The sequence below is a fragment of the Ambystoma mexicanum genome, chromosome 7p (genome assembly GCF_040938575.1).
Source record: "Ambystoma mexicanum isolate Mex_15411 chromosome 7p, UKY_AmexF1_1, whole genome shotgun sequence".
In the NCBI taxonomy this organism is placed as follows: Eukaryota; Metazoa; Chordata; class Amphibia; order Caudata; family Ambystomatidae; genus Ambystoma; species Ambystoma mexicanum.
Genome location: NC_090939.1, coordinates 533,681,255 through 533,699,330, shown reverse-complemented (window position 1 = coordinate 533,699,330; position 18,076 = coordinate 533,681,255). Strand labels below are relative to the sequence as shown.

Here is an 18,076-nt window from a genome sequence, read left to right as displayed (position 1 = left end):
TTCGGGATTAAAAAAAAAAGAAAGGGTGGTTTGGGGATAACCCCCCCCCAAAAAAAAAAAAGAAATCAATGTTTTTTCGAAAAATAATCTGTGGCAAAAAACCCCGCGATGAAAAGTCCGGTGATGAAATCACGTAGAACCGAATATTAGATACTGATGAGGCAAAAGCAAAAATGGAGACTGTGCAGGGCATATGTGTCACTAGTAAGTAGGACATGGGGGAAAAGGAACTGAAGCGGCGAAGGTAAAGATGGAGACTATGTTGTTTTGGGGTGCCAAGAGATGAAATAAAATATGAAGATGGAACAGCCCATTGATAGTCATGCAAGAGGAAGCTGGGACCCATGGAGGGCCCAGGTGTCATAAGAATGCAGACAATGACCAGGCAACCAACAGGAACCCACATGGATAAAACATGTGTTTATTTCATAGCTTTTGGAACAAGCTTTACAAGTATGCAATCTCAATCTTTGACACTCATTCCAGAAATCATACCAACTTGTTGGAAGTGTAAATAGTAGGTATTATGCTATTCATCATTCAAAGCTACCTTGCTCCAGAAAGGCAGCCCCTAGCCCGTATCCCCTATTGTAGTGAAAATGGTCATTGATGATTGAGGCGGTCCCTTCCTTGCTCCATGATAACAACCATAACCAACATTTGTGCATATGAGAATCCCTGACATCCTCTAACTATGTCTCTAGTGACAGCCCCTAAAGACAGATAAATACTGCTTATCTGCTCTTGCCGTGTTCTCATTAGCTAGTTCTAGCACAACGTTTTCCTAGGAACGCCTGCATAGTACTGTACTTAGTAAGGGGCATGACATACTGCAAAGCTCGAGATTGCATTGTTACTTGCCTGCTAGTTCTACCCCACTCCCGCAAACAACTCTATTTCAATGCAATGAGGCTTCTCGTCACTTTCGTGCTGCTACAGAACCCCTCTAGGCATAAGGATTTGTGCACCCAGCTTTATTGTGAACTGTGTGACCAGACCTTTTGTATTTCCTGCTACATAATTTACCACAATGAACCCCCTGCAGGATTTCAGCATCATTTTTGTACCATAGGTTATGGAAGGACTCCAAAAACAGGTAAGGTGTGCAGGTGTGGACATGGGAGTATATAATTGCATTTAATGTTGGCCTGTGGCTATGCACACTGTGTAAGAGTATTGTGAGGCTTCTATGAGACACTGGGGCAAGCTTCTGGGAGAATCAGCCATGGATTCTTGTCTTTCCCCCCAACTAAAACCTGACAAACACTGTCCAATTCACAGATGGGCTTTTTCCTGATGGGTGAATGACACAGCTGGCTTATGATTGCAGCACCTCAGCAAGCTAGAGTGAATTTTAAGATAGTACTCAGCCTTCCAACTTACATACCAAAGAAGTTGAAAGGGTTACCTTTGGTCTTCTTATCTCAAGCAACTGTTTTATCGGATCTAAATATTCTTGCCCCCAACCCCTAGCAACAAGCTTATGATACTGAGTAGAGACTGGTCATAGGCTGATTCCCATATCTGCCAATAACAATGTCCATCAGTAAATAGTGTAAAAAAAAAGTGTCTATTTCAAAGACAAAGACAGGAGGGGCATGGTCTGACAGTAGCAATGTGAGAAATTTAAATGCGGCCTGTCTGCAAGAGGCTTTTAGTAAAACACTGGCAGGATACCTGGTTCCAAGTCCTTTTCTGTGTGTTTCTATGACTTGTTATGCTTTGTAATGACTTGAATGCCTTTTCAATAGATGTGCTATGTCTATGGGTGGACTGGGTTATAGGGAACTGTGGAGATTTCCGGTAGGCCTCTGCACCCTGTTTGTGTGGCAACCTATTTATTTCAAAATGTTGTTTTAGGAAAAGGACATGGCTTTCTGAAATTTGTAAATGGAGCCACTTTGAAAAGTATTTCCAGGGCCTCTTTTAGTTCCCACTCCATGCCATGTTATGATGTGCTATTTGAAGTTTCAGGCATGTTTGCCTATTGAGGTCTTTGAGTTCTCCCCACACTAACACATTCAAATTCTGTGTTCAAACACACAACAACAAATCCACTAAGCCACTCTCACACAGCAATACAATATCCTTCTCTCCGGGCTTCAAACATTTGTATACTCCAACTCTACAACCAACTTACATACCACAGCTTGGGCCAATGCGTCCTAGGACCGTGGGCACACTAGGCTCCCCTTCAGGCACAAACGCACCTGTACTCTCAACACAGAACACCTAGAAACTGAACGGCAGACAGAGCTCAGAGTACTTCCGGTTTGCACACATCAACAAAACAGAATAGCATTCTTGCATTTTCTCTTTACTCCTGACTAACCTCACACACCCCCTCTATTTCAGATCCACCAGAATGTCTACAGAACATGCAAATGGCAGCGGAGCACAGAATAAACCCTAGTTATGAAGCATAACATAACTCACTGATACACATTTCGTAAATTCCATAAGGGTAAGAGGCTAAGTTCACAATGTTTCCAGCAGCTCTGTGAACCCACTGAGGTGTTTTAACAAGCAGGGATAGGAAGGAATCAATATGGCATAGCACAGGCCACTAATTGAATCGTTTAGTGACACAATAACAGGTATTTATTTGGTTTAGTTGGAGGAAAGAACCCACGTTTCAAGCAGCCAGGCTCTTCCCTCAGATTCCGAATGCAGGTGTCTGTAATGGGTTTGGTAAATCACTAAGCTGTATCACTAAATGTCTTATACTTAATTTATTTGTGAACACCTGGAGACTGCCCCTGAGTGGTAGCGGTGTGCAATATAAATCAACATAACAAAACATTTTGCTTTTGAATAACCTTAAAACTATCCAGCTGCTTCATACTTCCCTTGTGGTTGGATGCTTGGTGAGTGATTCATGAAGTGATTGAGTGTGATCATCTATAAATCACACACTGTAAAATGAATTGTAATGAATCAGAAAATAAAGTTTGGAAGATAGGGTCTTATCAGCAAAAACCAAATAAGTAAGACTGATATTCTCAGAATTGTAGTTCAAGTACAGACTTTTGTATCCTCTGTCAACAGAGATGGTTCTGTGCTAGATAACGTTGTTTGAGGGGCTACCTGGGTATATTTATATAATCCTTTCACTCTGTCACTGAAGAGAATATGATGTGGGAATATATTTGAAGAATGTAGCAAAAATGTGATCAGCAAATGGAGAAAACAGAAACACATCAGTAAAATATTCCTTTTGAAAATGTGTAAGTAACTTCATCTTATAGGAGTGGAACTTGATGTCTATACATCTATGTCTATGGGCCTCATTAAGGGTCTGGCGGTAACTGTGCAGGTAAAACTGGTAAGTAGCCGCCGGATCCGTAATCAATTACCATCGCCTGACTTCCCGGGGCCACTGGGCTATTCCAAATCTGGTTGCCGAGAAGTCAGGCGCCGGTAAGTTTGTTAGTCCCCATTTCCATGGAGTTCAATAGAACTATGTGGGAATGGGAACATGGGAGCACTGGTGCTCCCGTGAGAACTCTGTGAGCGGATGCCATCCCACCCGGAAGGCCTGACCCTGGTGGGCGGGGCGGCACCTGCCCGCAGAGTTGTAGTGTGCTGGTCCAGAAACAATGGTACCAGTAGGCTTACCGGCACCATTGTTTCCCTACTGACACAGTTGTAATGATGCTCTATGTCTTTATGGTTAACATGTGTAACCTATAAGAGAGGATATGAGTGGGCACCACTGATTTAGGTTAAAGTTAGTAATGAGATAACACTGTTGGAGGTTAAAGCACATGCAGGAAATAATAACAGATCTTATTTTGGGCTCCTCCTCGTCGAGGGCGGTGGGACCTAATGGCCTGAGTAACCAAATATTAAAGGGAGATGTAGATTATTGGTCTAGAGTTTTTCTGATCATATTCAGGGGAATCCTGAAAAGTAGAGAAATTCTGTATTCCTGGAAGACATCTATAATAGTCCCCAGATGCGGCCAGTAAGATTTTCAAAGAAGTCACCTTAAGAGAATTGGGGAATTGGGCCAGTGATAATAATATCTTCCCCAAATTCCGAATAGGATTTAGGAGAGGCCTGTCGACATCATTAAATGTCCTAATTTTGAATATGGTCTGTGAAAATTCTTGGTCGAAGGGCGGCAGTATCCTATATGGTGCATGGATTGACCTCTCTAAGGACTTTGATACAGTTAATATGGAATGTCTCTGGGCAAATCTGGATGCCTGGTGGTTGCTGAGGTCTTTGCTTGCAATCTTGATCTGTCTGCATGATAACACCAATCTGCAGGTTAGATCATATGTGCATGGCCAATTATCCTCCTTGATCCCAGTTAAGAGGGACGTGAGACAAGTTGATATCAATGCCCCTCTTCTGTTCAACTTGTGTTTGGCAGACCGGGATGATTTTTTGTCATTGCATTGACCCAAGGATTCACTCTCGTCCAGTGAGGTGGTTAGCTTACGCTGACAATATAGTCCTTATGGATTATACTGCAGTCGGTTTACAGCGCCTTCTGAGAGCTTTTGGTGATTGTGCAAGAATAAACAATCTACAAGTCAACCCAGGATTGTTGCTTTCGAAGGCTGGGAAAGTGCATCCGCACTTTACATGATAATTGGGAGAGCAGGTCATCCCTGTTGATAAAGAAGTAACATACCTAGGTTTAAAATAGTATTGATTTCCTACACTGATACAGTATGGGTTAGAGTTGAATGGAAAAGTCCTCAGTTGTCTTGCCAGATGTCAAAATTGCTGTTGGTATATTACAAATGCTCGCTCACTCCTCTAATAACATGTTATACAGCAAAGGTGCTTCCTGCTTTACTCTGTGACATTGATATAAGGCCATTATCCGGGAAAATCAATTAGAACAAAATAGAGGGAGCTATATGGAAAAGGGTGCTGGGACTACCTCAGAGTTTGCCAATGGTCAGCCTGATGTACGAGTTGCACTTATATTCCATACAGATGCACGTGGAGTGGCGTCATATCTCACACTACAGGCGGATAGTTGCCCCGCAGAAATATTCCCGGTATATGGATGTTAACACCTCATTGGAGAGAGGGGTGAGTCATTCTTGTTGAATTTATAGAATTTGGACCCCAGAGTTGTGAGACAGTGTGAGTGGTCTGAGGCAGATCTTGATTTCAATTCTGTGGGTGTCAAGTCAGTGTTGGGCAGATGGGATTGGGTTAATACTATTGAAAATATGTGTAAGTTGGTCTCGGCCAAATCTCATTGTTATTTTGATAAACCAAGAGGTTTTCTTCCCAAGTGCCTGAGATACTTTCCTGACTCAAGATTCAGACAAGACTTTTTAAGATTCCACCTCAATCTGATTAATACGGGTAATATTTTGTTTTGTCATACAATGTGTTTGAAAGTTGGTTATACCTGTTCCTACTGTGGAGAGGAAGGCAACCAATCTCTAAAACACATTATGATTGAGTTGGAAGGTATATGGGATACGAGAGTTAGCCTACTGGATTGTTATGTGGCCCGGGAAGATAGTCCATCTTCTAAGATGCTTTGGGAGGGATTAATTGCTGGTCTATAAGTTCACATCACTATGTATGTTTTAAAACGACTACATGCGCTGGGCTTCATAAAAACATAATTACCTGGGTGATCCACTTTGGGGCCTACTCACTCTTTAATAAGTGAGGTGAACTCGATTGTAAAGCACTGAGACATATAAGTTATTCATAGGGTACATTTTGAATAATGAATTGTAATGAAGAGGGTGGAAATGTTACGTGTATTTCAATTGTATAGTGTCTTGTTTTAACAATAGTAGATGCCTTTGTGTATGTAACTGTGTTTTATAATATGATGAATTGTACTTCTGTTTTTACATCACATTGTTTATTTTCTGAACAGTCGCTAATTCGGCTGGAATACAACACAAAAAGAAAAAAGTAATGAGGTATCAAACAGTTTGAGTATTCCAGTATGGGGAGCACTGTAGTGACCCAATAGGCACAATTGGGTATGTACAAGAATGTAGGCTGGAACTGAAGGGTTTTAGCTTCATTACTATGTGCTCACAATATGGGCGCATTAGAGTCACTATGGTGTCTCTAGTGCGCCAATACTGCAAGCATAGAGTATTCTAGCTGATCACTTCGGTCCTAACACGTGTAACCTTTCAATGTGTACAGTGTATTATCTTACTGGTTATAGGTATGACGTGTTACAATCTCTAAATATGTTTATTTTACTATTTTCCAGACACATCTTGTGAAAATGCTGTTGATTCATCGGGCTAAGCCTCATGTTTTAAACTGTAATGAAGAAAAGCCTTCAGGTGGGTCACTGAGACTTAATGTGATTATTTTTCAAAGGCAATTTGTAATGTGCTGAAATATTTGGTTCCTGTTGTACTTTTGAGTGAATATGTGTGTCACAAAAAGAAAGAGACTGCACTCGGGGTTCTTGTTCAAGCGACCTTATGGGCAAAATATGTTGGCCTGCACATGTTTTTCGGGAGATGATTCCTGAGAAAAAATCCAAAAATATAATTTGCAAAAAGCTGTGCCATTTTGAGCATGACTTGGTTCAGTAAAGAAAATCATTGATTAAAGATGTCAAACAAACACATATGCCTTTTATCATGGAATCTGATGCCCTTTCCCTCCAGTGACTTACTTGCTATTTGATCTGCTTCCACAATCCCTTTGCACACCTCACCTCTACTAAACCTTCTATCTGCATCGTCGGAACCCTGATTTTGTAAAGTTCTCCACTCATATGTGGCAAGGTTTGTGGCATATCAAACCCTGTTCATACACCCTTCTTGTGGATCCTCAGGGGGATGCTGCTGACATGCTGTGTGACGGATTATCTGAGGTTAGACAACCTCATTGCTACTGCAAATATCTATCTTAAAAAAAGTGAAAAAATGATTTAATCCGTACATTAAAAACAACATTACTTCTGGAAGACACTCTTATAAACATGCAATCCCCTAAACTCTTTATGAATAGATTTCCTTCCTTTTTTGAGCCAAGTGTAGTAGCAATTGCCTCAGAATCTAAGGGAACCCTCCGAATAATGCTATCGCTCTAAAGGGCGTGTCAATTTATCAATGGCGTTCCCTTCCATCTACTCTTGTCTTGTCGCGTACTAAGGTAGGCTCCTTGCCTTCAAGATATAATCCAAAAAGGTTGAATTAACACATTCTGAAATATTCCCTTATTTCATAAGGAGAGTATAAAACGCTATGCACCTTGTCCTCTGCTTGTGCTTTTCTAGCTCCAAACAGACATTGATGAAGAGGCTGGCACCAGGTTATTGTAGTTTCTAGTTACCGATATGTTTAATAAAAGGTCGAAAAAGTATGCTGAGGGTCTTACCAGTGTGGGTCATACACCATTCTTGACCCTAGTCTCCCTAACATATCTCTGCTTTTGCAGGATGTGATGTCATTCGTTTCTTCTCTAAATACCATGCCGTTCACGCTGTTGCAGTCCATAATGTTCGATTGTTAGGTTCACAAGTGCTTTGGTTGAGCCGTTGCAGTCCACAAGATTTGTGGATTTTCACTGCATATGAGTCATGCTGCTGCAGACCCTGAGGCATATATTACCTATTCTGTGTATTCTAACCCCCTCACCCTTCTATACCCATGGCTAATTTGTTGCAAGCTAAGGGCGTTGTCCTTTTCTTCTCAAACTTTCCATACTGGTAGCACTGCAGCAGGATTTCTTTACATGGAATACTACTTTTCTCAATAATTGTGTGGTCAGCTGCTAAAGCTTTAACATGGTTGAATGTTGGCGTTTTTATAATGTTCACATGCATTCTCTTTGTGACACGCTATTGTAGTCCATTCACAAGGTTTGTTCTGTTGCAGATCTGTTAATATACTCTGTTTGAAGGACACCTGTACTCTAAGTGACTGTTTTTCAGCTGTCAGGCCATGCACAACTTATGCACGTTCAACCAGAGTACTGTTTTGCACGTTCTCTCTTCTCACACACTACCCAAGATAAACAGAGTGTAACACATGCATTGATACTCGGGTGTGGGGGTCTCACAGTTCTATACTGCCCACAGCTCAAGCTCCAACTGCAGCAGACCTTCATTCAGACACCAATAATTTTCCTGTGCCGGCAATATATTTTTGAGAGAAATAATCAACCTACCTAGTAGGGTGTGAATAGGGTTTTTAGCAAAACAGCCGTCTATTTCTATAACACAAATTCATTTAAAAATAGCCAAACAGTTGGAGTCACCCCGCCCCTCCTGTATTGAGATCATTGGGAGTGTTAGCTATTCCTCATCTGGGGCCGACATAAGCGATCCATATGGGGGATGCATATGGAAACATACGATCTGTGAGCAGTGATCCCTGATAAGAAAGGCAAGATGCCGAGAACCTTTTGAAGATGAAGCAGAGGTTGCCATAGTGTGCACCTCACAATACCACATGGCTTTCTCTAACGCATTGATTATGAGAAACCATGTCCTTCTCTTGTTTCTTACCATGTTCCCTCATTTGCATGTAGTAACCCATATGAGGACATTTAGGAATTCACAGAGTTACCCTTTGCCACTTCTGGAAGTATACATGTTTCACTTACATGACTTAAGTCTCCAATCATTGTATTAAAATCCCCCAAATATTTACTGTAACAGGTAAGAACATATGCATTTGCACTAGTTCATCAATATGATCTGATACCATTTCTCTTACAATACCTATGATTACCTATTGAGTTGTTCAAATTAATAATGAGCTGGTTCAGTAGTCCTTCATATGCATACAAATGAGCAGATTTTGTATTAATCTCTGTAAAGAAATCACTTATTTTGGACAAAAAATAAAAAAAAAACATTAAGGGTTGATGTCTAGCATTCTTAGCTGAAGGTTTGTTAAACAAAACATAACTGTCTATCACAGAAAACTCCAAAGACCAGGATTCCTGTAATCTAATTATCTGGAGCTTCCCACCGTTCACATAATTTCCTTACATTATTTACTCAGACCTGCAATATTTGTTAACATGCAAGAGAACTGGTCATCATCCTATTTTATCTCAAATTTGGATTCAAAGACTACCAAGAATACAATACTGAGCTGCTGAACGTACATAACAAGCTTCTGCTTTATTGCCAGAGTAATCTCGAGCAGTTGGTACACCAAATAGACTGCCAATTGAATATCAATTGACATATCAATTGAATATCTAGCGCGCAATTAACATTTGTAGCATTGTGAGGTCCATCTCTGGTCCATCTCTGGAAACAGAATGACAAGCCATTCAGACAAATAGAAAGGCATCCTTGTGATGCTGAAGATGGCCCTGCACTTCCTTCCATGAGCATACACTCCTAAAGGAAATTAGTGTTTGTAGCAAGCCCTTCTTGGAGACATTTAATATGTTCAAGCTGCTGCTAATTCAGAGGATGATGTAGATGATGTCATCATCATGCTTTGGTGCTGCTTGGATCTGCTGCAGCAGTCTGCACTGGAGAGAATGTGGTATGGCAAGCATGAATAATGGAAGGAATCTCCAACACATATGCAGATTCCAGACAGAGGTTTAAGTCCTTCCTTCCCCAGAATTATAGTTGTTACATATAGATCATTTACCTTTTGGGGAATATTGGATTTTTGCATGATTATACAGTGCTTAGTCCTTATTACACACATCACATACATACAGTACATAAACAGAAGGCCACTACCTGAGGTCAAGTGTATGAATTCTTTCAACAGCTTCCAAGAGGACTCATGCATGCAATTTACTTTCAAAAGCAATGCTGTGGCAGGTTGTTGGTAGGCTAGTCTGTAAAATGTTGCTGATTTCTCTAGGGTTGGTGGCTCTGTGTATTGTGTTTTTCTCATAAGATAATGTTCTCTCTGATTGTGAGGAATTGCCATTTGGTCAGGGTGTGAAAGCCCCATTTTTGTAATTTAAAAAAATAAAATAAAATGATGCACGAAATTCTGTCTTAGAAAGGGTGCTCTGAAATCATAACCCCCTTTCCATAAGTTCAATGCCAAAAGCATAGTAAACACATGTACCCTGCTGCATCGGTGTCCTGATCTGCAGCAACAGCCCTTCATTGCGACTGGGTGAAAATCACATGTGCTCTACATGATAGCTGATCTGACATGCAAGTCACTGCAAACAGAGGCTGAATGCAACGTTTGCTCCTCTGATCCAAAACATAATCATTGTGAGCCTATCCATGTGATAGCAGTGTAATCTCTAAAAATAATTGAAACATAGTTTTGGTATGGCATATAATTATTTAAGCCACATCAATTTGGTATTGCACAGCATCAGCTCTGTGAGTTCCAGGTCAGTTATGTGAGGGCCATGTGGATTCATGACTAGCTTGCCTGTCCCTGCTTCAGCAAGTTAGAAAACAGGATGCCAGGCCTCCTTTAATTTTCTGGGAGGATGGATAATACTTCTCCATCAGCTCAGGAGTTCTCAGCAAGAGATTGCCTTGGAAGCTACAGGCATGGGAAAGGTGCTTATTTCGAGTATACAAAAAGGCGCCAGGGGACTTAGGAAAGGGTTCCATTGTCTTGTTTTTCTACAGGTTTCTCTCTCCTTCCTGTCCCCTCCACTTACTGCAGTAGAGAGTACTTTGGGTAGGATGAAAAAAGGCAAAGACAACTTGTTACAAGAACAGAGATTGCACTCCTTAAAGCAGGATTGCTTTTGTCCAATCCCCTTTGACCTTTTATCTTTAGGTGAAGCACCGCACCAGTACTTTGTTTTAATAGATCTGAGTCACTGATCCACAGTATTTTTCACCATTACTGCCAGAAATGGCATTTTCACGATAAAAGGCTGTTTGTTGCACACACAAGAAGGTTACATAACATTTAACAGCACAATTTGACCATCACCATCACCGCCAAAATTGGCGTTTGACGAACAAACAAGACTAATGGATGTTAATAGAAGTCATTGACACCACAACTAGATAATTATTATCTTTTCCTACAGCTAACTAGCTGAAGACAAGATCCTAACCATAGAGGGTCCCTTGATTCAAGGGCGCACAGAGGGCCCCTTAGGCGAAGAACCCGATAGATCTTCTCCACACCTGTGACACTGGAAAGCAATGGCTCAGGTAGGCCTGTTTACAGCACACACTTCAGGCACCACTGTCCCTGTAGAGAGACACCCAAGTTCTTTTTTTCCTTTAGATGTTCCATCCTTGGGGTACATCAGTGACACTACTCAGTCCACTTCAACAGTCCTGAAGACGGCACTAGAAAACCATCAACCCACTACATGCCAGAAACACCATTTAGTGTTGACTAGACAGAGGTTTGGTTACCATAACCACATTCTAAGTCACTATTTGTACTAACCCACACTGTACAAAAACTAAATGCAAATAGTCATTGTATGAGTTTTTTTAATATGCCTTAAGTAGTGTATATTCCCAGCAACTATGGGCATGAAAAAGGTTATGCCAATGGCCATGTCAGGCCAGTTTTAAAATCACAAGAAAAATAAAATGTGTTAATGTGTACATGCAAATTGGGTCCTCTTTTATGCTGTGATTTGTCAAATGTGTGTTGTAACTACTACCGACAAGTGGTAGACAGGTGGGGTAGTCTGTGTCCCTGTGTTTCTAGGCAGGTAATATGGATGCCAGTTATTCAGTTAATTGCCCCAATGGAGTCCTATGGGACTGCATGGAATGAGGAATTACTGGAATTACTGGCATTCCCGCCACCTGTAGTATCCCAGAAATATTGAGATATCAGACAGTGGGAATGCTAATTCTATTTTGGTGGCATCCAGCTGGATTTACCACCCAAACCATAATGCTCCCCTAAGACTATGGGGAGACTAAGGTACTTTTGTGAGACACGTTGGTGAACCTTTAGGATGATGGAGACATATAAGGCGCCCGTTTAACCTTTTTCTCAACAAAATATTGTTTTAAAAGTGACATTGTTGTAAAATAACCAGAATGCTTTCATATCCATGTTCACCACTTTCTGTGTTCTTTCTGCAGGGGTATTTCTTTTCTATTTGTTTTAATAGACAGTTATTTACATATTGGTAGATTTTGTTAATGTGTCTATTTGTATAGAACCTTGATTAGACATTCCTTTGTTGTGCAGTCTTGTACTGATGCGGTTTGGGTTTCTACTGTCATCACAGTCACACCTCTCTGAAGAGGATATCCTTCCCTTGACCAAAATTACCACAAAAGGCACAAGAGGGACATCTGTTGACTGTGCCTGTTTCATTCTTTAAGGTGGGGATCATTCTCTTCTGTGTAGTGTTGTGACAGCTGAGGTATTTCACACACTTCTAATTCGTCTACTCCTCCAGAGATTAAGTTATTTTGTCACACCCATGAAACCTCGTTTGGTTTCTTGCACCAGTGGAAAATCTTATTTGAAGGACTTAGTCCTATATCTGAGAATGTAAAACATAAATGCACAATACTACAACTCTACTGTTGAAATATGTGTGCAATGATTTGTCGCTGCAAACACAATCAATGAGATATTTCATCCACTAAATAAATGGTGCAGACAAAATAATTTGCTACTTGGCATAGCTGTGAATTCAGGAACTGTGCACAATTACACCAGTGTACAGAAAACACTGCAGAGCTCAAATGGGGTCCAATGTATGGTAGATAATGAAAGACTGAGGAGGGGTCACTGGCTGACTCCTTCATAAATTGACCCAGAGGTGCCAGGCCTCCATTCACAGATTACTCCACTGTTATTTTATCCATTCCATAGGATCCTGGCACTTCCAATAGGGCAGGTATTTCAGAGATCCATAACGTGGAATATCTGCCACATTCTAAGGTGTGAGGAAATAATGGGATCACTTAGCAGGGTGTAGAAGGTTGATTTCCTTCATTCCTAATCTTCTAAGGTTTTACTGCAGGGCTGGAAAATCTAACTGGTGGGTACGGATAGCATTGGACCTGCTGGACTGTGTTTGTACCAGGATGAGACCCAAAACATTTGTCATCTTATAACATACAATTTTGTGAGTGCCTACACAGCTATAAAGGCCTTGCTGAAGAGTGGACTGTTGTCCCTCGGAAACCAAGAATCACATCTTAAAACCCTCTTCACCAGAATTAATTGGTCAGAATGTCTCCATTGGCTCAGTGGTCTTTTGCAAGTGATTGCTGAGAATATGCACCTTCGAACTGCACCTTGCAGCAATTTGCAAATGATAATCGAGGCTGCAAACTGAATGTACTTCTCTGGCATTGTGCAATCAGGTAATGGCTTTTGGTACATATTGCTCAATTGTGAGAGTTCACTGAAAGGAAATCAATTATAAAACTGGCCTATATGCCTTTAATTGAATGGGTTGCATAGTGTTTGCATAGATCCAGTTCTGTGCTCAAGCATGAATTGATAATGATATGATAGGTTATTTATAATGTCCTTAATACCCAGAGGTTTCTAAGTGCAGTAGTGCGGACCTGGGGATCGAACCTATGTTGCTCCATGTAGTCTTGCTTCCAAGATGAGCACATTATCCCTGAGCTATCCTCCCTAGACCATGGAATGGAAAGCCAAATGTTGAATACGTGTTCATGTCTCTTGGCACGTCATCTTTGCCCACATCTGTGAAGTGGATGAAGAGGAAGAAGACAGCGTACACAATTCTGATGGCATAGCTCATCACCGAAACTCATGTCAATACATTGACCACCCGTCTGTATCTGCTTTTATCGATTTACATGTACCAAAAATACAATACCATAGAAAGTGCACCATGCATCAATGTGTTATGACTGAGATATTTTCATTTGGGTCCAACACATTTATGAATGATGAATGTGTAAAACAAACGTAGAAATACGATACTACAATATCGGCTCAGATGTACTTGACATTGTGACATTGGTCCTGTCCAGTACTTCAGGAACATTCCTAGTTTTTGACTGCAATTTCGCTAAACACCGAATTTGGAGTATATGAAAATGGTGCTGACAACATGTTAAAACTGCTTTGCCAGTGTAAGATTTTTTTTTGTCTTTGCGATGATGTAGTTTGACTGGACATCTTTTCTGCTGTCGGAATCATGGTGGCTCTAAGACGTCCTTAACTCAGGCAATTGCTGCCACGTTTAGTGGAAGGTGACGTGGAGACAAATGCCAAATCAGAATTGGTTTCATGGAGGACCTGATTCTAAAATCATTTTCAATTGAACTTTTCTAATAAAAACGCTGACAATGAGACAGATGCACTCTGTAGTGGAGCGGTGGGAAATCCCACAATGTAAAAACACAAGTTCGGGGGAAAGCACAAATAATGGAAAAGCCCAGAAATGTGACAACCCCACTGCTTTATTAATAGGATATTGTGAAATAGGGCCAGTAATGGATAACTCAGGATTTCCAATGCTCTCGACTGTTTACAGGCTTGTCAACAGTTTTAAAGGGTTATGTCATCAGAAATGACAAGTTTTTCCACAAATCCTAAGGGTGTTGGTTAGAGGTGGAACCTACATAGAGTGTCCATAGAGGGTTTGTTTTCTGATTGGTTAAATATTATCTGGTGGCTCCATTTGTGACCACCTCCTAAATGTAACAAATAATAGAGGCAAGTAGGGATTGGTAGATGAGGGCCTTCTCAGCCTTGGTGACTTAGTGCCTTGGAAGGTTACCAGCCCATGAGCAACACAAGGTGATGAGAATAGTCCTGCAGGTGCTGTCTTTACCAATAAGGTTACCATCTCTCATTGTCTAGGCCTTGAGTCAGGACATCAAGCTTTCATCCTAGCATTATTTTGTATAATCCGTCCTAAAATGGATGGGAATGAAGGTCTCTGCCTGGCTTCAATGAATAGACTTTGTCATTTAGTCTTGTGTCATGGGTGTAGAGAAAACAGGCTTGATTTTCCTGCTCAACATTTACGAGGAGATTTAGCCTTAATACATGCAGGTATCATACCTTCCTTCCCTTTCCTCTGAGACTTGTTCGAGCTACCTTTCAGTCATGTTCAGTCTGAATTGGCATGTCTCTGTCCTTTCAGCAACATTGATTCTTTATTAATCTAATAATACAGTTTCTTACATCTACAGTTTTCTGTACTGCTGATGTGAAACTCTCCCTCCCTTCATAGCCTTGGCAGAAATATTTGTACCTGCTGCACGAGCTGTCTGGTCTATGATTTTCTGCTAGATCAGAGAGTCAGGCCTCTCCCTGCGTCCTCAAGCCTTCTCAGTGCATTCCATGTACTTCAATGTGGCTGCATCTTCCATCTTGATTTTCATGGCTACTTATGGTAACTGCATTCTGCATTTTGTAAGCATCATGTTTATTCTCGTGCTTCTTGCGTTCCAGCATAGCAAAAGAGTATATGTCCTCTATCTTAGTGGGTCAAAACATGTTCTTTGTGTCTATGTGCAATGTTGCCTATTGTTTGTGTTTCTTTCCCGCTGAATGAGTATATGAGTTGTGTCTAACACATCTAGATCTTGGTCATAGCCGTGACATCATTGCTCCCCGCACAATCACAGTAAGTCCAATTGTTCCATTGTCTGCAAGTTTATCTCCTCTGTGACGTCATCATGGTAGGATCTGTATGGTTGTCTGAGTGAATAGCTTTTCTCACATTTGCAATACAGTGGTAATGGGGAGGAGGGGGCCAGGAACAATGTAGACCTTTAATTCCTGTAATGTCGAGATGATGGAGGGACAGGCGCAAAAAGGGCCACATTCATTTGCCTTTCTTCAATCCCCCCCTCTGGCCGAGATACAGGGTCGGACTGGGACTAGAAATAGGCCCGGACACACAAAAGAAAGTGGCCCACCCCTCGCCACAGAAAAGTGGCCCACCCCTCACCTCAAAAAAGTGGCCCTCAAACCATCATCCGTGAATCGCGTCAATTCACAACTTAACAGAAAATGCTACTTATGGAGGGTTCATGTGTCTGTTGCATGTTATGTTTTATGTAAAACGCCTGGGAAAGTGATAACCGGTCCGATAGCACAGCGAGTAAAGCACTATAAAAAAAAAAAATTAGAATTAGAGCACTTGCTTTGACATTTGTGCAGAGCCTGCTGATGCAGGTTGAAATCCCGGCAGGATCAAACTCAGCCTTTCATCCTTCCGAGGTCGATAAATGAGCACCACACACCGTGGGTATTAATAAGCGGTGCTCAGATACCTGAGGGTTCGTAGCGCTATATAAATGCTAAATTATTATTATTATTATTTTATAACATTCCTTTTGTTCTTTTTAAAAAATAAAAACATCATCACTTAGTAAAATACTTATTTTGCAGAACCAGACTCAAAGCATGTCTACTCGTTGACACCAGTAATTAAAATAGAGTTGCATTTAATAAGCAGTACAGCCAAATGATGACACAATAACAACACAACTCATAAAATAACATAACGTTGCATACAGTTCTGTGACAGGGTCCACAGCTCCTGGAAATCCTGCTTCCAGCTTCATGAAAATTCTGGAAATCACTCAATCAAGAGTTCCTGCAACAATGCACTTTTATGTGCAACCAGGTCGATTATGTCCGGATTTTGCAATTGGACAAGCACATTACGTTCCACTGACATGAGCATAAAGGCTTCGAGGTTGTCCTGGCAGAGGTGGTTTCTTAGGCGGGTTTTAATATTCTTCAATTTTGAAAAACTTCTTTCACATGCTACCTGTGTGCAAGATAAGGTCAAGATGAACTTGTATGCCAAATACAATTGCCGGTAAGCACTACTAAAAAGTTCATACCTTTTTAGAATTGCATAGCAACATATTGCACAGTTACGGCATGTATTGCATTTCTGTACTAAAGGTAGCTCTCCAAAATCTTGTAGTGCTAGATCTTCACTGTGTAGGGCTTCAAAGGCATACTCTTCTGGTAGTGTCCTCCTCAGTTTAGTCCACTTGCTTGCAAAGTCTGAGAGTTCTTCCCTTAACCCCTGTAGCGTTATGGAGTCATCCAGTCTTTCAAGCAAGGAGCACATATTTATAAGAGCATTGTCGGGTAGACTTTCATTGAAATTTTTGGGATCCAGGCATGCTATATCTGCGGCAAGAGATGAGTGGGGTTTAAAATGACTAGTTAGGCTTTGAAGAATGTTGTCCATAATGGCATTATGTACAGTAACTCTAAACCGGTCTTTAGCCAAGGTGATTGGCTCATCCCTTGCATTCATTCCAGGCATCCTCTTTTTGTGGGCCACTCTCCCCTCTGGAAGTGCAGTTTCTACTCTTTTATCATAGCCTCTCTCTTCCAAGCCCATGTTGGCCCATTCTGCAAATTTCTCAGCTGCAGAATACACAGAATCAAAATGTCTTGACTGTGCAGTACGCGCTTTTGTAGTGTCCAAGACCATTCTTTGTGCCTGTAGGATGTCCATTCCACTTGTCTGGAGGTACTTAGATAATGGAGATGTCGAATTAAATACTCTGAGATATAACTGAGCTGTGAGCACTGTTTGGAATTTGCACAGAGATTCAGAAAAGTTTAAAGCTTGGTAACGGACGTTTGCATTGAATTTATCTGTATTTGAGCCAATATTATTGAGTGCAACAACCACATCAATGAACATTGCTTTGTTTGGATTATTAAAGGAGCCAAGAACTTTCCGTAGTGCTGCATCCTTTGCCCACCACCTTGTTTCTCCTATTATTTGGATTGTGCGGCCTTCCACAGACAGCTCACGCCACACATCCATCCTTTTGTAGGACTCCCTGAAAAAAACGGCACAGGAGTTTAACAGGCCAAACAAAGCCATGGATTCATTTGATACTTGTGTCCCCTCTACAAGTACAAGATTTAATACATTTGCATAGCACCAGACATGTATTTGACCAGGGGATTCCTTACTGAGCCAGGATGTGAGACCATTGTACTGCCCCTGCATATTGGATGCACCATCGGTTGAATTCCCAATGCACTTGCGTAGGTCCAGACCATTATCTTTAATAACACTCTGCACCAACTCAAACAGCCCCTTTCCAGTAGACAAAGTGCAGTTGGTTACTGCTAGTAGGCGTTCATGTACAGTGTCAGTAACATATCTAATAATTATAGAGCACTGATCAGTAACACTCACATCTTGAGTTGAGTCTATCTGAATGGAAAAT

At 41.1% G+C, this 18,076-nt stretch overlaps 1 protein-coding gene across 3 annotated transcripts in view; it reads left to right on the top strand.

The window, feature by feature from the left end:
• Positions 1-18,076, top strand: part of MYO16 (myosin XVI) — a 3,167,675-nt gene that overhangs the window by 933,901 nt on the left and 2,215,698 nt on the right. For all 3 annotated transcript variants that reach the window (XM_069636567.1, XM_069636564.1, XM_069636566.1), the window contains exon 8: positions 6,221-6,296. In XM_069636567.1, coding sequence (XP_069492668.1) covers positions 6,221-6,296 — 76 coding nt within the window. The remainder of the gene's footprint in view (positions 1-6,220; positions 6,297-18,076) is intronic.